Source organism: Peromyscus maniculatus, chromosome X (genome assembly GCF_049852395.1).
Source record: "Peromyscus maniculatus bairdii isolate BWxNUB_F1_BW_parent chromosome X, HU_Pman_BW_mat_3.1, whole genome shotgun sequence".
Taxonomy (NCBI): Eukaryota; Metazoa; Chordata; class Mammalia; order Rodentia; family Cricetidae; genus Peromyscus; species Peromyscus maniculatus.
This window is the reverse complement of record NC_134875.1, coordinates 135,473,541-135,499,194: the sequence shown is the minus strand read 5'-3', so window position 1 is coordinate 135,499,194 and position 25,654 is coordinate 135,473,541. Positions and strand designations below refer to the sequence as shown.

Sequence of the window (25,654 nt, the reverse complement as noted above, 5' to 3'; positions counted from 1 at the left end):
TTTAGTTTCTTATCATACTTTTCTCCCACTATTTGTTTGGAATATTCGACATTATTACCAATTTCAAATTATATTAACAAAACATTTTAAAGGGTTGGGATAGCTAGATGGCTACGTGTGGCCAGGTCTGATGAACTAAGTTTGACCGCCCAGAACCCACGTGGTGAAAGGAGAGACGTGAATCTGGCAAGTTGTCCTCTGACCTCCACACACACACACACGCCGTGGCACAGGCTTCCCCTCTCCCACCACAAAACAAATGTAAGAAAAAAGATTTTAATATCCCACTGAAAGATGCTAAACATAACCGAGGGGCCTTGTGGCCAGGCCTGTAATTCTGTTACTCAGGTGGTGGAGGCAAGAGGATCGCAAGTGCGGGAAGAACTTAGTGAGAATCTGTCTTGAAATAAAAAGGGAAAGGAGCCTCGAAATATAGCTCAGTGGTGTTTATATAGCCCTGGACTAGAGCTCAGAGCTTGCCTAGCAAGTAGCACACCTTGGGTTCAATCCCTAGCATCCCACACTTGCACACACACAAAAATATATTAAACGTAACAGCATCATGTTTAAGGGCTGTATAATGTAATATATGGCTGGAGCACAATTTATTTCACAAGTTCCTTAATGTTCAAATTTGGGTGGCTTTTCACTGGCAGGGGCGGAGGTTGGGCTGGTCTTCAGACAAGGTCTCACTATGTAGGTTAGGCAGGCCCGGAACTTGAGATCCTCCCTGCTTAGCCTCCCAAGGGCTGATTACAGGCATGTGCCACCACACCTGCCTGATTTTTGTTCTTATAAATAATACTGTGATACACAGTCTTATGCAGCTCGCTATGTCCTGATGTCTGATGACTTCCCTATGTGAGAAATTAGAATTATCTTTCTTAAAATGTTTGAGAAATAGTAAACTCAACAAGAAATGGATAATCATGAAAAAAAAAAAACCCACGTTACAGTCCATTGCATTTCTTCTTACTCTTCATTTGTATGTCACTGGCAGGATGACTTCTTTGAAGCCAGTAATGCAAACACTATTACTCACCTAAACAGGCCGCAGCCCCAACCATAGCGTAAAGGCCAGGGGTGATGCAATCAGCTCCCTGACTACACCAGCTGTTGAAGATGCCCCAGTCGTGGTGGTAGTAAGCCAGCTGCTCCATCCCTACTCCTAAAAGACGGCCTGCTATCGCGCCGACAGCCATGCTGGGGATAAAGAGACCAGAAGGAATCTGCAAAGAGAAAGCAAGAGGTACTCAGTGAGAGATGCTGGGCTTCTTGGCATATGGAAGGACTAGAGGACTGACCCTCTGCGAAGCAAACAGGCCAACGACAATTTAACTATGCACTATGCTACCAAGTGGCTGCAGAGATTTGTGTAACACTACAGGGACTAGAGGTTCTCTGAGACGTGCAGGCAAGGATGACGTCGAAGAAGCTTACCCTGATTCGGGGCTCCATCAGGCAAGAGCCTGAACTCTCCAGACCAACACAAAACTGGAGGCAGAAATTAGGCCTTTCCCAAAGAAAAAGGAAAATAGATGGAATTTCTTATATATGCAGACATTTCCCCCAATTCTGAATTTTTATCAGTAACACGCTACCCTTCGTTGACTATTGTGTTTTATGCTGGATGGTCTACATGTAAGATTTTTATAGATGCTCAATAATAACCCCAGGGATTAGACATTATTATTCCCAAATGATAGACCCCAAGGTTCAGAGAGGTTAAGTCATTTACCCAAGGTCAAGAGTTAGTGAATATTAGTGTCGGGATTTAAATAAAATGCTCCTAATGATACTTATATATTGTGTCCTAACCCATCACCCAAATCAAAAAGATGGCATAGGAAGTTTCCATCTACCTTATAACAACACAACAGATGATTAAACATAAATTTTAAATGAGATAGTGGTGATAGCCACATGCTTAACCAAACAAAGGGAACATTCATCTACCTTCCTGTTTTGTTTCTTGTCTTGTATGAACTATCACTATTAAAGGAAGGAAATGGTAGCAAACATAATCAAAACAGCTTATGGTTCAATAGTATTTGATATTGGAATGCAACTGAAGTTGGTGTTCTGTGGCTACAGATTCCCTTTAAATAAAACAATGAAACAACAATGTTGAAATTAACCCAAGAAGCACCCAGAAACTTTTCACGCTCTCCATCCTATCCTGGTTCAATGCCTTTCCATGGAGAAGAGAGGGAACAATTTGGTAGTAGGGTATGGAAGAGAAGAAACAAAAGAGAAGAAAAACCTAGCATGGAGGAAACAAATGCTTTGACCAATTTTTTGTTTTTTGTTTTTGTTTCTAAAATTTGAAGATCGTAACTGATATTAAAGGTAGAGAATGGCACACCGTAAGATCTCCTTTTAAAGTATGACACAATGATTGCACATATTTATTGAGTACAGCGTGATATTTGGATATATGTATACAACATGTAATGATCAAATCAGGATAACTACCATATCTATCATTTAAGCATTTATGTCTTTGTCTTAGGAATATTCAAAGTCCTCTTTTGAAATACACAATAAATGATTGGTACTGTCACTTTACTTTGTTATAGAGCGCTAGACTTATTCCTTGGATTATTCTACTCTCTTCAGTATGCGAGATCAACCTCTGCAGCTTCTTTATGTAAAAATATGCTTGGATTATTTATTACATTTATTGTGATGTGTGAGTGAGTGTGTGTGTGTGTGAGTGAGTGTGTGTGTGTGTGTGTGTGTGTGTGTGTGTGTGTGAACTTTCAGGAGTTGGTTCTTGATTTTGACCATGTAGGTTCTAGGAAATGAACTCAAGTCTACAGGCTTGGTGGCAAGCACTGTTATCAACAGAGCCATCTTACTGGTCTGTGTTATCTATTTTTGATAGCTGAAATATTTTAATCTTAACCTCTGAAGCGGATGAATTCTACTTGTTACCAAGTAAGCAAGGCTACTAATGGTAAAAATGTCATTTAGCTGTGTGTTGGGTTGGACTCCATGAAGTTGCTAAACACTAAAATGTGTTTAGGATGATAGAACATTGGTAAGCTCATGGAGTTCAGGCTAAAATCCCGCTTCTCTAATTAACTCTAACATGTACCCTATAAATCAGTGCTTCTCAACCTTCCTAACCGTATGACCCTTTAAAACAGTTCCTCATGTTGTGGTGACCCCCCCAACCACACAATTATTTTCGTTGATACTTCATAACTGTAATTTTGCTATTTAGTTCTCAATTGTAATGTAATCTGATACATAACTCCCATGGGGTTCTGACCCACAGGTTGAGAACCACTGCTATAAAGATTAACAGTGCATTAGTCAGATATTGTACTCTGATAGAAAATGTTCTAGTATAAATATCTCACTATCCTTTTTGTGGGGGAAAATGTTTTTATACAGAAAAAGAAAATGTTTCTATTCAAAATTCATTAGTGAGGTTTGCATTTGACTAAGCATAGGTATCAGCAACTTGAGACAGAATTATCATTGTCCACCAAGTCATGAAAACACTGGGAGGCACAGAGGCTTCTGGGAAAGCTGATACCACATGAACTATCTATCAAAGATTGTAGAATACTTTGGCTTTGCCCTCCAAAGCCCACATCCACACAGAACATTCACACAGAATTCACCGGAAGAACTCCTCACCTTCATGCCAAAGGTGAATATAGTGATGACTATTTTCAGTATGAGTGTCAAAGCCAGCTGCCACATGGCACTGTAGACGCCTTGGCCGGCGGGTCTGTCGGGTAGCTCACCGCCTTTGCTTGTGTTGAAATGGTTCTCATAATCACAGAGCTTGGAGGAGTCCAGAAGGCCACAGTCATTGAAGAGCTCAGAAATGAGCTCACTTGTGCTCATCCGGGTGTATTCATTAGGGAAAGCCAAGATGGCAGTGATGGCTGTCACAATGAGTACCTCGACGACAGGATACTTGCCCAATTGTGTGGTTTTACGCTTCCGACACCAGGCAATGTTTGTGCGGATAAACAGAGCTCCCCAAAGGCCACCAAAGATGCCCAGCACAATGAATGGCACAAGCTCAAAAAGATGCCATGGGGTGTGAAACTCCACATAAAATAGAACTAGGCGGCTGTTTCCAAATGGATTGATGGACCGGAGTGTAAAAGCTGCCACTAGGGCAGCAAAGAATGAACGCCATAGTGTTTTCAGGGGAAAATAGTAGCTGACCTACAAGGCAGAAGGGAGAAAGCAAACTTAGTCAGGAGGCAAAAACTGGTTCAGATGAAATGCTGGGGCTGCTGACATTATAGTCAAGGACGAAAACTTTCCAGAAATTTCTGGTTACATGCCAAAGGACCAAGTTGGGCAGAACACTCAGAGACTGCAACATACATAGATACTGGCTAAGATTTCTAATACAAAGGCATATACATGCTTTACAGACAGAAGTCATTACCTCTTCCAGGCTGAATAATACTCCACCGATAGGTGCCCCAAAGGCTACAGATACACCAGCAGCTGCTGCAGCTGATAAGACCTACAATCCAAAATGCAAAATCAGCAATAGAATAATATGGCTCTCTTACATTCAATCACATTTTTAAAGGAATGTTCATAGCCACTAAGAATTTTTAAAAAATAATAACTTTACACAACTGACCACTTTCATACAAGCAACATTTAACAGATTCTGCAGATTATATTTAAATATTTGTGTGTGTTTATAACAACAATAATCAAAGAAAAATATGCCATCAATTTGAGCAGGAATGAGTAGGTCATATGGGAGAAGCTGGAGGGAGGAAAGGGAGGGGGAGAAGTGATGTAATTATAATTAAAATCTTAAAAAGAGGGAAAAAATTTTACACGTTTTATATCATAAAAAGTGAGGTGCAATTTCTATTTATTTGGAGAGCAAATATTGTATGCTAGATGTTGAATACATATATGGTTCATATGCTTGAACAAAAAAGGCCTTTACTTTGTGATTGAGGCATGTGCTTAATTCTAAATTGGGCCCCGACTGTCAGCCCTCCTGGTGCAGCAGCTGAACTTGAGTTTGGAAACCCAGATAATGTACTTTGCAGTGCGGTGTTTCACCTGCATACTTTTTTGTTTCTATTATTTTTTGAAATTATAATTACATCATTCCCTCCTTCTATTTCCTTTCTCCAAATCCTCCCATATACTCTTCCTTGCTCTCCTTCAAAATTATGGCCTCTTTTTTCACAATTCTTATAACATGCATGTATGATATACATACATATTCCTAAGCATAACCTGCTCAGTCTGTATAATGTTACTTGTATGTGTGTTCTCAGAGCTGCCTATTTGGTATTGAATAACCAATTGGCGTGCTCTTCCCTAGGAAAGCCTATTTCCCCCACTCTCAGCATCCCTGACTTGCATGTAGTTCTTTGTGTAGGGCTGAGGCCTCATGGGCTCTCTCCCTAGCACATGCTAGGAAACATTTTAATGAGACACTACGGAAGGCTCTAATGATATAAAAGTGAAGTTACAGTTTAGAATTGCCTGCACCCTGTAGCCTGTTACAGTCTCAACGGCCTCTAGAAATACAAACAGAGAGACTAGATTTTTAAAGGTCAAGAAGACAGAGAGCAAGGAAAGGGAAGAGGATAAAGCATCACGAGGAAAGAGGGGGAGGCGAGTTTGCAGTGGTGTTTGCAGAGGACTGCCTTGGGTGGGAAGTGTAGGCATGTAAACTGCAGAACACACGCTCGTGGCAAACAGACTAGAATTCACAGGAACACGTCATTTCCTTGCAGACTAGTAGCTGCGGCGAGAGATGATTTAGAGGCATATAGTAAAAACAAAATTGAACAAAGGGAAGAATTTTGAAAAATGAAAATTTCTTGGCAAAATATGTGGGCAGGTTTCTTCAGGACTAGTAGATTATCTGGGGAAATTAAGGGGGGGAAGAGAAAAATCTCTGGTGCTAACCTTGAGGGCTTGGGAAAGTCAGAGCTCAAAAGGCTGTCATTTGAGAAGGACAGGGAAGCCAAAATTCAACCCATAAAAGGGGATTTCACTGGGGATGTTTAGGATGAAATCGGAGGGGGGAAACTCGAGTTTTATATTTGAGAATGGAATCTCCACACCCCTCCCACGCAGCAGCTCTGCTTTACTTCTACCCATCTGCTCACTGTGATAAGGCCACTGGTCACAAACATGCTGTGCTGCTACTGAGAACAACAAGATAAGTTTTACAGGGCCCTGGGGCTAAGCCCCAGCAGACAGAAGAGAGACTAGGCTATCTAAGTTATAGAAAACAGACTGACATCCAGATGGTCAGAAGAGTCCAAGCAGACAAATGTCTGGCAAGTTCAGACAAACATTTCAACTGTTATAAGGAATCTAGTTTCAAACTCAACTCCATCCATAGAAAGGCAGCAACAACCAACACTTATTCTTGCCCTTGAGATTATTCCTGTATTTCACACAGCTTCTGTGTCCTTCCTCCACATGACAAGCTACTCGCATGGCCCTCTGTCCCTCCTGCTTACTTTCCTCTCCTTTCTGACTGTGCCAGGAACTTTTCCCACTCAATGGTCATTAATTTCCCCCATTTAGTGGAAACTTGACTCCACACTTAAAACCTCAGCATTTTCAGTTTCCAGAGTCTCTGCCTAATCTTTTTGCTGTTGTTGTTCTTTTCAGGAGACACCACTAGATGCCAGTTCTATAAGAGGTCTTTCTTAATGAAATGATCTGGGCCTTGACCTATTCCGTCTGTGACTTTTAGGCCATTCAAGGAAAAGAAAACAAAAACCACTGCTTCCTTAGGTCCTTAATTATAACAAGATAAAAGTAACCAATGACTTAGGACAATTTTTAAAAATATTCCTCCTCCTCAGTGGATGGGGGGCGGGGTAGAAGGGAGGTGAGGGAGAGAACAGGAAGAAAAGAGGAAGGGGAAACTGTAGTGAGAGTATGTAAAATAAATGAAAAAATTTAGTTAAAAAATTTTTAAATAAAAAAATTAAAAAGAAAAAAATATTCTTTCTCCTTAAAATAGTAAACATTAACAACTGGATAAATTTGAGCATGCTCACAGTGTGGTAGTTTGAAAGAAAATGGCCCCCAAAGGGAGTGGCACTATTGGGAGGTGTGGCTTTGTTGGAATAGGTGTGGCCTTGTTGGAGGAAGTGTGTCACTGTGGGAGCAGGCTTTGAGGGCTCTTTGCTCAAGGTTCACTCAGTTTGACACTCATTTTACTTCCTGTTGCCTGCAAAATGTAGAACTCTCAGCTCCTTCTACAGCACCACGTCAGCCTGCACGCCTCCATGCTTCCTGCTATGAGGCTAATGGACTGCACCTCTGAAACTGCAAGCCAGCCCCAATTAAATGTTTTCGTTTTTAAGAGTTGCTGTGGTCATAGTGTCTCTTCACAGCAATAGAAACCCTAACTAAAACATACAGTGATGCTACACTGGAAATCATTTAGATGGGTTGAAGCAAGAGGCAGGCAGAGAGAGGTCTAACACAGGGAGGAACTAATTCAAGTGTGGCATTTAATAGCAACAAAAGATGGAGAATCTGCCATTTGAAATACACTGTTTATATTTACTCTTCCACAGCAAGTCCCTCAAAGTCTAGTATTTTCTATAACTTCTTTTTAAGAAGTAACACATAAATTATAATAAGAATTCAAGTCCTTACTTCTCCTTTCCTACTGCCTTATTCTACCACCCAACATAAGTGCATGCTTTTTACAGTTTAGAATAAAATTATTTTCAGCTATTTGGGGATTCTGTGTGTTCATTCTCATGTATGCAGACATGCAAGAGTGAGTAGAGATGCATGTATGTGCAAGGGAGGCCAGAGGTCAACCTCAAGTGTTGTTCCTCAGGCACTGTCCACGTTGGTTTTTGAGACAGTGTCTCTCTCATTGGCCTGGTACCAGCCAAGCAGACAAAGTTGGCTGGCCAGTGAGACCCAAAGATCTGCCTGTCCCTCCCCAGCATTGAGATTATAAGTATGTACCACTTTTTTAAAAATGGGCTCTTGGGGACCAAAGGTTTGCAGGGTAAGCCCTAGATATTTTCTTCATAAGTGCACAGACATACATTTTTTAAAAAACGTACTCGTTATCCCATAAACAGCAGTCACAAACCAGCTGCAGTGTTCTATTGGCATGGTACATGTCAGTGTATTTGGGGTCATCTCATTCTTTTAAATGGTTGTATGGTTTTCTAGTATACAGCAGAATACGTTTGTTTTGTTTTTAAATTGAGCCCCTAATTGATGGACATTTTGCTAATTTTACTCTTTACAATAACTTTTTACAATTTAACTTTTACAATATTCATGTCTGTGTTGGCTATCCCTAGAGACCTGTGCATATACCCATGCTAGGATGGCTGTAAGACAGACTCCTAGAACTGAACTTGCTGAGCCAAAAGCTACTTGAATTCACAGTAGTTCTGCTCACGAGTGAAAACAAACCAGTAAGGCCACGTGGCATTACCTCTCTGCGCTTGGCTTCATTCTTCCTGTATTTGTTGAAGCAATGGCACAGGATGTTCCCACAGCAGCAGGCCACATGCACTAGAGGGCCCTCTTTGCCCAGGCTCAAGCCGGATGACACTGCCAGCACCAAAGTGATAGTTTTGATGACCAGGGTCCACTTACCCAAATAACCCCTAATAATGAAACCACTCAGGATAGTTTTTATCTGCAGGCCAAACACAGAGAGAATGAATACAGATTAAGTAAATAAGCAAAGCCAAACAGCTAAAATCTACACCCCCTTACAAGAACTATATAACTCCTCAACAAGTCACACACACACACACACACACACACACACACACACACACACACACACACACACACTTGTCTCAAGAGAGATCGCAATATGGGAGATACCTAGGAAAGGCAGACGTGTTCTGACAACTTCCATGGCCTTTGGAGGAGTAAAGGGCTCTGTGACAGCTAAAAAGAGTCTATTATAAGGATGAGTGTGTGTGTGTGTGGATGGAGCAGCAGGAACAGCTGAGGAGGAACAGGTATTTCTTCTGGTAATAAAATGTTCTGAGAATAAGGTCAATGTTCAAGAAAGAGCCTGAAAGAATAGGTACAGCCTGGAGTACCTCCCAAAGAACATCGTGACTATTACTTGTAGTTGCTCGAGGAAAACAATCTAAGCCCCAAATAGGTAGGAACGGGCCATCATCTCCCCACTTCTAGCCCAAATCCTGTGACCCACACTGAAAGGAGACTTAAAGGAAAATCTAGATGGAGTTTAGAGATCCTCTGCCTCTGACCCTGATTGATAGTCACCAAGCTGTAGTATATGCAGGAATACAGTGAAAATTTGGGCAAAAATTGGTTCATACTGTACTTACCTCAGGGATTCCAGAGCCACAGGCATAAGGTGCAAACGCTTTGACAAGAGACACGGCAAGGAAAGCAAACAGGAGAGCCCAGAGGACGTACATGAAATAATTGACTATGTAGGCAAAGGCTCCCTGGAACAGAACAAAAGGACAGGCGCTGTTTGAGTGTAGACAGCTGGGTGGGGAATGGCGCTCTTTTCAGTGACATTGTGCTAGGAGAGTAGATTGGGAAGAAAAAGGACAACAGTAAATTGCTTAATTATCTCTTTGCAGGCCATTCATGAGAGAAACTTCTGAAACACCATTAGGCACCCTTGGTACTGAAAATCACATGCCTTGCTGCAATCAGAGGAAACTCTCAAAGGATTCTGAGTCGATATGCTGGAAAGGAAAACTGAAAACCTTCAAACATGACTCACTTGTCTTTGAGAGACTATCTCACTATGTAGCTATGGTTGGCCTAGAACTTGCTATGTAAACCAGGCTGGCCTCAAGCTCGCAGAGATCCAGCTGCCAGAGGCATAGACCAGGAGGCCAAATTCTTGGCAAGAGAAGGCTCATTTAGCTTTTGAGGCAGGCTCTTGATACACAGCCCTGTCTGGACTCTAACTTGCAGCAATCCTCATGCCTCTGCCTCCCAAGTACTGGCATTGCATGCTGAAACCATACCTGGTTACAAGTTACCTTTTATTAGTGTTTTTGTCAGTTTTGCAAATACATATGATTCTATGTCAAGTTTTTAACAAGAGTGACAATGGCCTCCCCAGTTTCTGGGCTGGGTGAACCTTGACTACATATGTGAAGTAATGACAAGCTTCAACATTCTTATCCCTTACCTAACTTGGTGTTAAATTCTCACAGATTATGGTAACTAAAATTCCTAAGCATTGTTTCATTTCTTTATAATTACTTACTGTGTATGTTTAGGGCAAGTAGCATGATATTTGGGGGGAGGTTCATTTTGTTTCAGTTTTTTATTCTGGAGATTTAATCCTAGGTCTCATGCATGCTAAAACACATGCTCTACCACTGAGCTATACTCACTCCAAGCCTTGATGTTTTTTATTTATTTGAGTTGTTACTGTTGCTTTGAAACATCTTTATGTAGCCCATGTTAGTCTTGAACACATTAGGTAGCAGAGGGCACCTAATGGACTGTTAATTCTTCAGCCTCCACTCCCCAAGTGCTAGAATTCTAGGTACCATGTCCAGCTCTAGTCTTCATGTTTCATTTTATTTTGAAAAAGTGTGTGTGTGTGTGTGTGTGTGTGTGTGTGTGTGTGTGTGTGTGTGTGTGTGTCGCAGACCATATTAGTGCAAGTGCCATTGAGGCCAGAAGGTGGCATTAGATTGCCTGGAGCTAGAGTTACAGACAGTTGTGAGCTACTGGCTGTGGGTGATGAGAATCAAACTTTAGTCCTCTAGAAGAGCAACAAGCACTCTTAACAACTGAGCCATCTCATGAGCCCCAGGCCTTGATGTTTTATTATATATAGAGAGATTTATAAAACATTCATCCTCCATAATCATGATTCTTTGTATGAATGGTATATTTTCAGTGTTCAGTATTCTTAACTACAGTTCTCATGTGGTACATCAGATCTCTAAATTTATTCATCCTACCTAATTGCCAATTTATACCTTTGGCTGCCTTCTCATCATTTCCTACTCCTCCCTGCCCTAGTAACCATCATTATAGACTGTTAAGCCTTTAACAAGTATTCTACATATAATGATTACATCTTAGAGAAAATTGCTACAACAGACACAGAAAAACATATGTGAGTAGAAACTATCTGACCCTGATAATTCCAGATTCTCCAAAGAATAAAAAGGGAATAATTATCTTCATACAGACAGAATATACTTTTGATATGTACGTATGATATGTATGTATGTATGATAATGAACTGTGACATCTAGAAAATTTAGTTCTGAGCACTGAAAATTATTTGTTTATGCTGTGGAATACTTGTTTAATAATACAAAGGTGTGTTGCATTCTTTTATGTTGCATTTGTTTAACTCCATGAAGCTGCGTTACAACTTTGCCTCTCTAAACCACCTGATTGGTCTAATAAAGAGCTAAACAGCCAATACCTAAGCAGGAGAAAGGATAGGCGGGGCTGTCAGGCAGAGAGAATAAAGAGAAGGGAAAATCTAGGCAAGAGAGAAGAAAAGCAAAGAGTGAGAAAAGGAGGAGAGGAGGATGCCAGGGTCCAGCCACCCAGCCACACAGCCAGCCATGGAGTAAGAAGGAAAGAAAGATATATAGAATAAAGAAAGGTTAAAAAGCCCAGAGGCAAAACCTAGTTAAAGAGAAATGGGATAATTTAAGTTAGAAAAGCTGGCCAGAAACAAGCCAAGCTAAGGCCAGGCTTTCATAAGTAAGAATAAGTCTCCATGTATTTATTTGGGAGCTGGGTAGAAGGACCTCAAAAGAGTTAAAAACAAAACAAAACTACATTTTGGCACCCAACATGGGGCTCAAACCCATGACCCTGAGATTAAGCATCTCATGTTCTACCAACTGAACAAGCTGTGCCTACATTTTTCCTCTTATTTATTCTCTCTGCCTGTCAGCCTGCCTGTCCCTCTCTCCTGCCTAGCTATTGGCTGTTCAACTCTTTATTAGAACAATCAAGTGTTTTAAACAGGCAAAGTAACACAGTTTTACAGAGTTAAACAAATGCAACATAAAAGTATGCAATATATCTTTCCATCATTAAACAAATATTCCACAGCATAAATGAATGTAACACACCTTAAACTAATATCGCACAACAATTCACATTAAAGGACTGGAAAATAGTGATGCTTTACCAGAAAGGAATACTAAACACCAGAGGTTATACATCAGATAACATAGATACAAAGCTCAATGGACTTCTGACTTTGCAAAATATAAAACACCATGAGAATTTAAAGGCCTAGACAAGAAGAATCAGGAGTCTATAGTTTTTAGTTGTGAATTTGATACAATTTTTCCATGATCGTAAGTCCTCAGAGAACAATTATTTCTTTGTCCTTTAAGAGTAGTTTGTGAGCAAGTGGACTCCAGAGGTAGGAAACAAAGCGAAAGGCAGTGAAAGGGAAAGCAACAGAAACTGGCCAGAGGCAGAGATCAAGAGGCCAAACTGTTGGCAAGAGAAGGCTTCTGAAAGCTTCACAGACTATTGCCCCAGGCAATGATTTCATTCATAAAAAGAGCCAGACTAATCTGTTGTGTGAGCAAATCTCAAGTTCTGCTTTACAAGGAACTGCTGGAACAGACCCATAATAAAGGGCTAGTTGTACAGGGGCAGCATGAGGGAGCCATCTTATATCATCATAAAACTACAGAGCTCTCTCCCTCCTGCCTTGGGCTATCATTTTATATACAGCTAGAGAAATGCAATGGGCTGGTGATGTTGGTCATGGGTAGAGAGTTCATCTAGTATATTCAAGGCCCTAGACTCAACCTTCAGCACCACAAAAGCAAAACCACACCAACCAAAACAGGGAAATAAGTTCTATGGACTTCAGATATATCAATTTCCTGTACTATTGTTATGCAAAGTGTTAACCATAGGGGGAGGTGGGATGAAGAATACAACATTTTGATTATGTAACTGCCTTAAAAATATGTGGCTGGCAGAATGGCTCAGTGGTTAAAGGTACCTACTATCAAGCCTGAAGACCTGAGTTCAAATTCCAGAACAGGTGATACAAGGAAAGAACCAGTTCCTGCAAACTGTCCTCTGACCTCCACACAAGTGCCATGACAAACATATTCCCACATACATACACATATACACAGTTAAGTATATACATTGATTTTTTAAGTGCTTCCTAGAACTGGAGAGATGGCTCAGTGGTTAGTACTTGGTGCTCATGCAGATGGCCTGGGTTCAACTCCCAGTCCTCTCAGTCATCTGTAACTCCAAGATCAGGGGATCCAATGTCTTCTTCTGGCCTCTGTGGATACCAAGCACACACCTGCTGCACATACACACATGTAGACAAAACACTCATACACAAAATATAAAAAGAATTAAAATAGTTAAAAAACTAAAGTCAAGTCCTTCTTCTAAAGCAAGGAAAACATACACATTCATATTCATTCTCTCTCTCTCTCTGTCTCTCTCTCTGTCTCTCTCTCTCTGTCTCTCTCTGTCTCTCTCTGTCTGTCTCTCTCTGTCTCTCTCTCTCTCTCTCTCTCTCTGTCTCTCTCTCTCTGTCTCTCTCTCTCTCTCTCATCTCTTGGGAATGGACGTAAAACAGAAACATTGTTTCCTTCTTAAAACAAAACAAAATACAGAGAAGAGTATGACAGCTCAAACTTCTAAGGCCAGGATTTTGGAGGCTAAGATAGAATTCCTGGGAGTTCTAGACTAGACTAGGCAAGACAGTGAGACTTTGTTTCAAGCAAATTAAAAATCTACGAGCTCCCCCAGAAGCTGAGGAAGAAAATCACAAATTTGAGACCAGCAAGGCAACTTAATTTATCAAGCTCCTATCTCAAAATAATTTTAACTTATTAACTGTTTATGTATTTATTGTTTTCTTGAAACAAGTCTTACTATGTATGTACCCCAACTGGCCTGGAACTCAATATGTAAGACTAAGCTAGCCTTGAATTTGCAGTAAGCCTAACTTAGTGCCACGAACTTCCAAGTAATAGGATTATAGACATGAGCCACCATACCCAGCTCAAAAACACTGCACCGGGTTTTCAGGGTCAGCAAGCTGGCTCAGTCAGTCAAGACATCTACCAACAAGACTGACAGCATAGGTTCAATCCCTGGGATCTACATGGCAGAAGAAAAGAACTGACTCCTAAAACCTGTCCTCTGATCTCCACATATGTGCTGGGGCATGCACACAGGCATACGTGTGAGCGCAAACACACACACACACAGACATACACACACAGACAGACATACACACACACACTGATTAAATGTAATCTTCAATTTTTAAATTTTCATTTGAGACAAGGTCTCATATAGCCCAGGCTGCTCAAAAATGTAGCCAAGAATGACTCTGCACTCCTGATCCTTCTGCCTGCACTTTCCAAGTACTGGGGTTACCAGTGTGTGCCACCAAGCCTGGCCTTTACAATAAAAATATGTAAAATACAGGAGATGTACCTCAGTTGTAGAGTACTTGTCTAGCATATTCAAGGCCCAGAGTTTAATACTGAGTTACACAAGGAAAAGAAGAAAAATTTACACTCCATTTTAAAATCATTGTTTATGGAGCTATAAAGACGGTTCAGTGGTTACAAGCACTTGTTGCTCTTTTAGAGGACCAAGGTTTTATTCCCAGGACCTACATGGTACCTTACAACCATCTGTAACTCCAGTTCCAAGGACTCCAAAGCACTCTGATGACCTCTGTGAGCACCTGGCACACACGTGGTACACATACACACATGCAGGCAAAACACTCATACACCTAAAATAAATAAATCCAAAAATTTTAAGTTCATTGTTTATATTTAAAAATAGTCCAAATATTCAGGAAAAATAAGTGTTCTAGGAAGGTCTGTAACATTCATCCTATAATTTAACTACACTGCACTTTGAGAAACATACATGTCTTAGCTAGGGTTACTACTGTGGTGATGAATCACCAGGACCAAAGAGCAAGTAGGGGAGGAAAGGGTTGATTTAGCTTACACTTTCACAGAATTGTTCATCACTGAAGGAAGTCACACAGGAACTCAAACAGGGCAGGAACCTGGAGGCAGAAGCTGATGCAGAAGCCATGGAGGGGAGCTGCTTACTGGCTTGCTTCTCACCGCTTGCTCAGTCTGCTTTCTCATAGAACCCAGGACCACCAGACCACGGATGGCACCACCCACAATGGGCGGGGCCCTCCCTATCGATCAGTAATTAAGAAAATGCCCGATAGCTGGATCATTTTTTTAAATTTTCTATAGCTGTATCTTAACGGGGGCATTTTCTCAACTGAAGCTCCCTCCTCTCTGCTGACTCTAGCTTGTATGAACTTGACATAAAACTAGCAATACACACAAAACCCTGTTCCCCAAGCCAATGTATATAGTTATATATGGATGTAAAATCTCTTATTTCTGACTTTATTTTCCTATCCTTTTTCAGTTGACTTGTATGTGTCTGTGAGTGTGTGTGTGCTACCTCAAATTTTTTGTGAACAAAGTAGATAATAAAATTTTAAAATGTTTTAATTCATCTTTCATGGTTATACATGCTTATAAGGTAGTATGTTACTTTGATACATGTATATAGAATGTATAGTGATCAAATCAGGATAATTAACAGTTTTACTTACTTAAATATTTCATATATCTTTGTTTGAAGTCTTCTAACTTCCTCTACTGCTTTATAAAACATGTAAGAAGAGATGTGCTTCACTCACATTTATGGGGCCCGATACTCAGCACCTCAATCAGTTGTTGTAAAGTACAGTTACAGTAAGGTTCCTGTTTGAACTGCAGAATTTCTTCCTCCTTTCTATTTGCTATTTATTACACAACTTCTCTCTGTCCCCTTCCCTTCTCAGCTTCTAGTGACCTTTACTCTACGCTTTACCTCTGTGCAATCAGATGAAAGATAAACTTTAAGGGTACAATCATATATTCTGGTCTTATTTCTACTTCACCAACAGAATCGACACATAGGGAGGGAGTTCAAGGAGTACCCATTTCTACTGGTGAGCCGAGTAGCTAAAACACTTCTGTTTTGTGTGTGCTTTTTCAGTGGGAGAGATCTAATATATGACAAAGTACTGAAAGATAGGAAAAGAGTTGAAACACAAAATTATTATGTGTTGAAAAATACTTGCTTAGACAATAAAGAAAATACTGATACAACTGCAGGAGAGACTGGACGGTTTTACTCCTAGACCTCTGTTATTTTGACATAAAACACATCACACCTTTGATTGTTTTAATTCAGTGCTTAGTCAGGGACAAAATGCTTTGTGTTGCTATATAATAAACACATTTTAAATCATTTCAAAATCTTTTGTCAGAAATTACATCTTACCTGATGTCTGCCTCTGACATTTCTATTGAAATCATTAGAGAATGGTTATTTTAGCTATACTATGTACTAACAGCTAAGAAGTAGAAGAAATATAAGACTTCTTTAAAACAAACCAAACTTTTAAATATAAGCAGAAAATGCTTCCAACATGTCATAAGAGCTATAAATAGTACTTTAACCACAAAAGAAGCTGGTTCCACTTTCTTTTCCATGAAAGAAAATAGGGGATGATTTCATAATTTCTAGGAGTATAGTACAAAAATGAAATAAATAAAAGATAAGATTCAGAGGTAGAGAAATTAGTACTACACATTACCTGGTCTGTACTGATGATAAGCTGGGACCAGCTATTCCACTCTGGACACTTGTCTCTGTCTTCAAACGTGACATGCTCGGAATTCCAGCAACAGTGTTCATGGTTAAACCAGAATCCCCCTGTGCATATCCCTTCTTTTAAGTCTGTCATCCAGTGAGCAGAGATGTCTATCAGGCCTGCTAGAGAACCTGATTTGGTGGGGGAGAAATAGAAAGCCAAAGTTAAATTCCACTTCCGAAATTCTGTCTTTGGTAATTAGAACAAGCCTTATCAGCCAAAGTGAGAGGAAAGGAATTGAAACGACAGGTAAATATATACTTCCTATTCCTAGTCTATATCTCTGATTCCTAGTCTACCTGGAACGTCTGATTGGTGACTTGCTTGATATTCCGCTTACTATCTCTACATTAACACCAGTGTTGGGCTGAAGAGATGCTTAAGAGCACATACTATTCTTGCAGAGGATCTGAGTTCAATTCCCAGCACCCACAACTGCTTATAACTGTAGTTCTAGAAATGCTTCTGGCCTCCAAGGGCACCTGCACTCACACAGAGACACAAACACATACACAGGATTAAAAGTAAAAATAAACATCAGTATCTGTGAAATATGTATACTGGTAAGAACTATGGAGAAAGCAAAATATTTGGAGGAGAGAGGGGAGTTTGGCTTTAAAACTCACTTGACACAATGAAGGGACTGCTTTGGTGTGGTTTAGGAATGACACTCTATAAAGGAAGTAATTTGTTTAAGATTATGTGACTTGCTAGGTACAGTGCCATGGGCCTTTAATCCTAGTACTGATAGTTCAAGGCCAGCCTGGTCTACTTAGCATGGCAGCGAGGAATAAACAATGAGACTCCATCTCAAACCAAAAATAACAGCTAACACAAAAAGATTGTGTGACTCTCCCTATATACATCAGGTTTAGTGAATAGAAATTGCACACACTGAAGAATCTTCCATGCTATTTATTTGCAAAGGCTCTGGAGAAAAGCTGATGAAGATTATGGGTGACGGGCTAATCCTGGACAGTAGGGTTTTGTGCCACGGACAGGAAGAACTTACACAATGGCTGGAAGATATTGTCAGCTAAGGACATTAAATTGATAGCAGCAGAGAGTGTTGTGTGCAAAGAAGGTTGGATGGAACTCGAGAAACTGTGGATGCCTACTGAACCTAGGATATGGACACACTGCAATGGTTTCAGTAAAAAGGAGTAACCACATACAGAACATCCACCAAAGAAAATGAGAAAATAAACAAAGCAAACATTGGAACCATAAATACTATGACTGCTAAACTGGTAAGAGATAAGACAATTAAAGTACTTTACTTCTGGCTGTCACGTGCCAGTCAAATGAAGAAACTCTGGAGAAGAGAAATTAAATGGCCCAGAATTATGCCTTAGAGAAACGGTAAAGGTGTTCTAAAACAGCCCCTGAATTCCCAGACTGTTCCATTCAGACACACTGTTTCTGTTATGGCTCTCCAATGTTTAAAAACAAAATACCTCATGTGTATAAGAGGAAAAAAAAAACAGCCCCTGACCACCTAAAGACAAGAAACACATTAAAGAGTTGAGGATATTGCGCCTACATTCAGTCAGGTGAGAAAGGCCATGTTATGTGTACGTTTTGGTAAGTGTGGAAAGTGTTACCACCTACTTGAATGCCCTAGTCAAATCCAGCATTTTCTGACAGCTATTTTTGGCAACTCCAGCCCCTAGACTTGTGTTCCAACTTTTATTGCATTTACTGCCTGGGTTCACAAAATTAACAAGGCCTTCCTTATACTTATTTTGCTCTGTGTTCTGGTTGTTGCATTTTATATTTGACACAGCAGCTATCTTCAGCCCTGTCTTCCCTTATACTTCGACATCTCCCCCTTCCCACAAATGCTGCTTTCTTTTCTGGCTACAAGTTTTGGTTGGTCTTTTTTTTTTTCCTTTTTTTTCACCCTGAGACAAGGTTTCTCTGTGTAGCTTTGCTCCTTTCCTGGAGCTCACTCTGTAGACCAGGCTGGCCTCGAACTCACAGAGATCTGCCTGGCTCTTCCTCCCAAGTGCTGGGATTACAGGCATGCGCCATGGCTGCAAGTTTTATTAAGCTTCCCTATCCGGAAGAAGAGAGTGTTGTCTCTTATCCTTGCCTACCATTTCAAGGGTTTGTTCTTTCTTTCTTTCATGCCAGTGACTATCAAAACTTGAAATCTGGCTCCCAACATACAACTGAAGTTTCTTTGAAAACACTAACATGTTCCTAATCACCAGATTTTTGACCTTTCCTCCTCTATATTCCTTCCTTTGATTTGCTACAATATTTGGCATCACAGACTACCCAATCTATTATTCACCAGCTCCAAACTGTGTTCTCTCTCCTGGAAGAGCCAGAACGCACAGTTGAATACTCTCCACTAAGGGCTGGCGAACTACAACATGAGGGCCAAATCGTGCTCACCTGCTATGTCTGCCACTAAAGACGTCTCAGTTTGCAGTCAGACGCCTTTCTTTCCCTATGGTATTCAGCTGCTTCATGCCACAGCAACAGCAGCAGAGTGCAGTGGGCACTACAGAGATCATTTAATGCATGACTCCTAAAACAGTTAGGAGGATCTGACTCCTTTAATGAAAAAGAAAAGACTGCCAACCTTTTAGTGTGGGTAATTCCTTTAAAAATTACATTCGCCGGGCGGTGGTGGCGCAAGCCTTTAATCCCAGCACTCGGGAGGCAGAGGCAGGCAGATCTCTGTGAGTTCGAGGCCAGCCTGGACTACCAAGTGAGTCCCAGGAAAGGCGCAAAGCTACACAGAGAAACCCTGTCTCGAAAAAAAAAAAAAAATTATCTTCGATATTATTTGTGTGAGCGTGCACATGTAGGTGCATGCAGACTCACACATAGAGGTCAAAGGGTGACTTGGAAGTTGGCTCTCTCCTTCCACCATGGGTTTCAGGGATCAAGCTAAGGTTGTCAGGCTTGTAGAGCAACAAGTAAGCCAACCGCCACTGCCAAGTAAGCCATCTTGCAGCCCCTATCCCAGGCAATTCTTAGAAACTCAGGATGGATGAACCATTTCATATTTGGGATATTTGTTTTCTACTCCTTGGCTCATGATAAGAGCAGCATCAACAATTCGTCACCATGCCAAATGCTTTATCTCATGTAATCCTTAAAGAAAGTGTTTAATATAGATACCTGCACTATCTCCATTTTACAGATCAATACACCAAAGTCTCCAGGAGTTAAGATACTTGCCCACAGCCATAAAACTACCAGTAGTGGAGCAGAGATTTAAATCTTGACTTCCTGAAACTAGAGTCTGTGCTATGAAGTGAAATCTTATACCATCTTCTCCAGCTTTCCCACTTAACTTCAATGTAGCTCACGATTCCAGAACTTCCTAGGCACCGTCTTTAATGCTACAATGGTACATTCTTTGGTCTCTCTGCCTGGTGTCCCTGGCTTTCTGCTTCCCACAGAGGAGGGGAACTTTGCATTGGAGCTTGCTGTAAGCTGTATTTGCAGAGCAAGTATACATTCATATATGGTATATAAGTTGAGCATCCCTAACCTAAAATGTTCTATGGGCCTTAACTTTGTAAGCATTGTCTACAGCTGGCCTCATGTGATAGGATTTAGTCAAAATACAGATGGAAAGGTGTGCAGTGACTAAAGTCTACTATCTGAACCTAGGAGACAGAGACAGGAGTGAGTTTGAAGCCAGCCTGGGTCTCATTAACTCAAATGAGACACTCTGAAAATAACAAAACTCCAAGTGAACTTAAAATATATAAAACTACCTTCAAGCTATGTGTGTGTGTGTGTGTGTGTGTGTGTGTGTGTGTGTGTGTGTGTGTGTAGTATATACACACACGTATATATGGAGCTTATAGATGTACTTAATATGTGTATTCTATACATATAATATGTATATATAAAACAAGCAAATTTGGTGTTTAGATTTGAGTCCTTTTCCCCAAATATTTCAGATATTTCAGTCATTTTTTAACAATTTTTCAATCATTATTTATTCAGTGTAAGTGAACATGTGGCCCCGTGGTGTGTGTGTGTGTGTGTGTGTGTGTGTGTGTGTGTGTGTGTGTGTGTTTAACCATGGTGTGTACATATGAAGGCCAGAGGATAATTTGTGTGATGGTCAGAGGATAACTTGTTGATGATTGGTTTTCTCCCTCCGCCACGTGGTCCTGGGAACCAAACTGGGGCTGTCAAGCTTGGTGGCAAGCACCTTTCCCCACTGAGTTCTTCCACCAGCACTTGGGATAAGGGATAGTCAACCTACAGTGTTTGGAGTGGCTAGACAAAGTTGACGGCGCATACAGGAAAGTGTGCCACCATAACGCCCCTCAGAAACCAGGACAGAATGGAGAAGTTCCTGAAAGTAGGAGCAACACCTTAGACCACTGAAGAGAGTGAGGTAACGGATCACACTTCCTTCCAGCCTGGATTATATATTGAGTTCAATACCAGCCTGGGCTAAATAATGAGACCCTGTTTTAAAAAGAACAAGGGCTGGAGGAGTGACTCAAAGTGGTTGGAAGCTTGACTGGCACGTACATTAGTCTTGGGTCTTATTCCCAGAGCTGCAAAAAAAGAACAAAAACTGCTACAAAATGTCTCAGGAAGTTATCACTGCATCTTGTAAACCCCACGGAGAATGTGCCAAAAAACTGTGCCTCCAACAAAAGTGCTTTCCCAGTAGAGCAGGGAGCCACTGTGCTGGTTTCCACCTTAAAATGATCCTGACGTCTTACAGCACACAAACCGGGCTTAGGTGTATTTCTTCTTTGATTTAAGGAAAGAGATACAGGTATTAGAACTCATTTACAGAGGGGACATTGTACTTCCAGAAGATTCACCAGCAATCCATTTCAGATGGGAGAACACAGCACTTGACTCAATTCAGAAGGGGCACATCACAGTTCTTGGAGATTAATTTTCAAAAATACTGTCGTTTACCATACCTGATAAAAGCCCAATAAGGAGCATCAACAACCAGCCAGAAAAGGCATCGCTCACACTGTGAATCAAGGCCCATGTTGACTCCTTGCTTTTATTGGTAATCTGGGAAAAAAATAAGATAATATTGGTATACTCTACACATATCTTCCCTCCATCTAAAAACTGTTCAGCAGAAAGATACAAATTATCTGGGAGTAGATTACAATTGAGAATTATTTAATTGAACCAATTTAGCAAGAATGCTGTGATGTATTGAACTCTACCAACTTACTGTAATGTCCAAGATACACCCCCACTTAACCACTGATTTCTTAAGACCATCAACCTGCTTTGTGCATTGCAGGGGTCTTTTTCACAGCAAATAGCTTGACTGGTTTGCAAAGAATAAACAAAACGACGATGGCAGATCTCACTGACAACTTGAGGTCTACTATCTGTGGTTGTGATTCAGTCAGGAAATGCCCAAACCTTGATGGCACAAAACCTTGATGGTACAGTGATTACAGGTACTAAGTGATACTGGTGATGTGTCTCCTTCAATTTCAGAAACCAGAAACTGTATCTGACGGCATCAGGATAAACACAAAGTTTGACTGTTTAGATATTACCCTTGTCAACTTAAATCCACGGTGTTCATATGTTTATTTTGTTTCACTTGAGCTTTATTTTTTTATAGTGTGTGTGTGTGTGTGTGTGTGTGTGTGTGTGTGTGTGAAGGTCAGAGGACAACTTGCTGAAGTCTGTTCTCTCCTTCTGCTGTGTGGGTTCCAGAGATCAGACTCGGCAACAGGTACTTTCGTGCACTTAACCAACGTACTGGCCCATGTCCATATTTTCAAAACCATTATTTTGCCAGCGTTGCTACTGGTACTTCCCCTTCTTTGTACCACTATTTATTATACTCAAAATTGATCTATTCCTCTTTCACTTATAGAAACATCACAAACAACAACAAATTTTAAAATTTCAAAAGGAACTTGTGTGCGTGCGTGCATGTGTGCGTGTGTACACACAGAGACAGAGAGACTACACTAATTACAAGATTTTAAAAAAAAAGAAAGAAAGAAAGAAAACTGAGCCTGGTATGGTGGCGCACACCTTCAATCCCAGCACTTGGGAGGCAGAGGCAGGTGGATCTTTGCAAGTTCAAGGCCAGCCTGGTCTACAGAGTGAGTTCCAGGACAGGGTTACACTGAGAAACCCTGTCTTGAAACACACCCCCATCAAAAAAAAAAAAGAAAAGGAAGGAAGAAAACTAAATGAAATAAGCTGGGAGGCTTAGGCTAAGCCTATGCACAAGTAAATTCAAGGCCAACTTGGGTAAGAGTGAAAGTCTGTTTCCAAATAAAAGGTGAAGTCATGCCTTGCTGACAGAATACGGCCTAGCATTTGCAAAGCCCTGAATTCAATCACCAGTACAAAAAAAAAAAAAAAAGAAAAAGAAAGAAAGAAAAATAGCAAAGGACCCTCGGCATGTGTAATCTCAGCACTCAGGAGTCTGAGGCAGGAGGATTAAGAGTTCTAGCCAGTTTAGATTATCTACTTAGTGAGTTTCAGGCTAGTCTAAATAAAGTATCAATAAAATAGCAAATAATAACACCAATAAAACAGTTAAAGGACCTTGGCAGACAGCTCTGAGAAAATTAATCAGTACTTAGAGAAGTGGGGAAATTCTTTTGTCAAGCTTGGACAACCTACGCCATGGCCCTAAATTAATTCATTTTAATGGCCACATTAAATTAATGTCTTGGATACGAATTTGATCAGTCTTGTGGCTTCATTGGTGCTGAATGCATAAGTTTACTTCTGTTTTATGGGGTTTTTTAAACTATTTTTTTATTTTTATTTTTGGAGCTGAGGATCGAACCCAGGGCCTTGGGCTTGCTAGGCAAGCGCTCTACCACTGAGCTAAATCCCCAACCCCTGTTTTATGGTTTTACAAGAGCTATAATCTTATGGAGCTGAACCCATATTCTTTAGTACACTCTAAGATTAGGGTAATTTGGCTTTTTTATTCCTTTGAAAAAAGCCCATTTACTTTCCTTGGTTTTAGAGACCCCACTTTAAGAGAAAAGAACTTAAAAGGAGATGAGATGGGAGAAGACAATCTTACACATTTATTTTCACCTATGCAGAGGCATATGTACCCATTTCAGAGCTGTGAATGTCCCTTTTAAGAGTATTCTACAGGAAAATAAATCATTAGACACAAGTTTTAAAACCAAGGATGAAAATTATATAGAAAATGTCTTTAAAAATAGAAATATATTACAAAATGAAGCCATGTATGGTGGCTCTCATCTGTTAATCCAAGAGTTTGGTCAGTGTGGACTACATAAGTAAGTTCCAGGCCAGCCTAAGCTACAGAGTAATACTTATCTCAAAAAAAAATTAAAAAGAAAAATGGAAGAAAGAAAAAGAATAAGAAAGAAAGAAACCCTATGTTGCCAATAGAAGCTAGATTGCCAGCAGCTCTGGGGCTGAAAAAGGGAAGCACAGACCAAACTTAGCTCTTTACCTTTCCTCCCCCATGTTTCCGAACAGTTCCTAAACGGCCAGCACTGCCTTACCTCTCGGTGACGATCTCGGTCTCGAGACTTCTCTCTCACCCAGTCAATGGTGTTGAAATCATCATAGGTCCCTACACCGGGGATTGGCTCCTCCAAGAAGTCCATGATCCTATTTGAAGAGCTTATTCCACCACCATTGTATGACTTGTTCCCTGTATGGAACAGCAAACAGACATCAGTACATCAGGCAATCAAAAACTGTAATGTCCCCCTAAACTATCCAATGACTACAGTTGAGGTGTGATGATGAAGCTATACAATCCCATACTGGGAATGTCCACCACACTCAGTTTCTGTGGTCTAGGCTCAAATGAGAAGTGGCTGAAGGTACTGTGAGTGGACAGGGACCCAGGACAGTGACAGTATAAAGAGCGAGATGACAGAAGCTGGTGTGTAATAGAAAAAAAAGTATCTAGAGAACAAAGAACAGGAAGGAGCTTGGAGCAGTTTAGGTATTTCAGTTCATGGAAGGGAGATGAAAGGCTCCAAGGTCTTTGCAAATGTGTCCCATCAAGAGCCGTCTTATACTTTGTAAGGCAGTAATTCAATCCTAGGAGGTAGCTTTTGCCTGGCTGAAGACTTGAAAGAAAGAATGCTGGCCTCTTCAAGAGTTAAGCTGGTTGGAATGTACAAATTTTCCTTCAATAGATAGAATGCTTTGATCTACGATATAATGGGATGGTAGGAACTTTTCCACAGTATGTTGGGAAGTCAATTATTTACAAGTAGAGATCCGAACAACAATGCTTAGCTTAGCAATGAACTGTCCTTCCTTAATCCTTCAACTAAGCAACATCTGAGTGCACTCACTAATTATGGTTCTTAGTCTGCTTGGCATTTAGTTTTTCCATTACAGTTCCTTATGTGTGCATATATTTTATCTTCCTTTTCCAGACTCGCCCATCTTCAATAGTTCCTCTACAATGAATTCACCATAGCCTTCTCCACCACGTCCTTTTCCCCTGTGAGTCAAGTCTCACTACATTACCCAGGCAGGCCTAGAACTTGTGATCATCCTATCTTAGCCTCCTGAGAAACTGGTATTATAAGAATGTGTCACCATTTCTTGCTCTTAGCACATATGTGATAGTCAGTAAACATCAGATGAACCAAAATGCATTCAACAAATGGCAAGGATGAAGGAATATTTAAACTAAGCAGTTGTACTGACACATGGTAAGTATTGCTTATAAACTTGTTCAAAATATTTTGGCAACATCATCTGATGGAACAATATTTTGCTAGTAAACTAAAAATGTAAAACCAGCATTGAGAAATCTATATAAATGCACACAGGGAGAATGCAGAGTAATTCCATCATTTAACTCACACAGCCAAATCTCACATTTGCAGCACCAATCTTGGCAGGGACAAGCTTCATCCAGTCTCTTAGGTAATGAACCTCTCTTCAGTAAATGCCCAAGTTGGCCTCTGCTGACTTTCTCCACCA

General features: G+C 40.6%; 1 protein-coding gene across 3 annotated transcripts in view; it reads right to left on the bottom strand.

Annotated features, from left to right (window-relative positions):
* The window catches only part of Clcn5 (chloride voltage-gated channel 5), a 160,284-nt gene that overhangs the window by 5,642 nt on the left and 128,988 nt on the right, over nucleotides 1-25,654 (bottom strand). For all 3 annotated transcript variants that reach the window (XM_006995055.4, XM_015988602.3, XM_006995054.4), the window contains 8 exons: nucleotides 24,205-24,356; nucleotides 21,637-21,736; nucleotides 16,655-16,842; nucleotides 9,336-9,458; nucleotides 8,456-8,662; nucleotides 4,424-4,504; nucleotides 3,652-4,194; nucleotides 1,043-1,229 (listed from right to left, as the gene is read on the bottom strand). In XM_006995055.4, coding sequence (XP_006995117.2) covers nucleotides 1,043-1,229; nucleotides 3,652-4,194; nucleotides 4,424-4,504; nucleotides 8,456-8,662; nucleotides 9,336-9,458; nucleotides 16,655-16,842; nucleotides 21,637-21,736; nucleotides 24,205-24,356 — 1,581 coding nt within the window. The remainder of the gene's footprint in view (nucleotides 1-1,042; nucleotides 1,230-3,651; nucleotides 4,195-4,423; nucleotides 4,505-8,455; nucleotides 8,663-9,335; nucleotides 9,459-16,654; nucleotides 16,843-21,636; nucleotides 21,737-24,204; nucleotides 24,357-25,654) is intronic.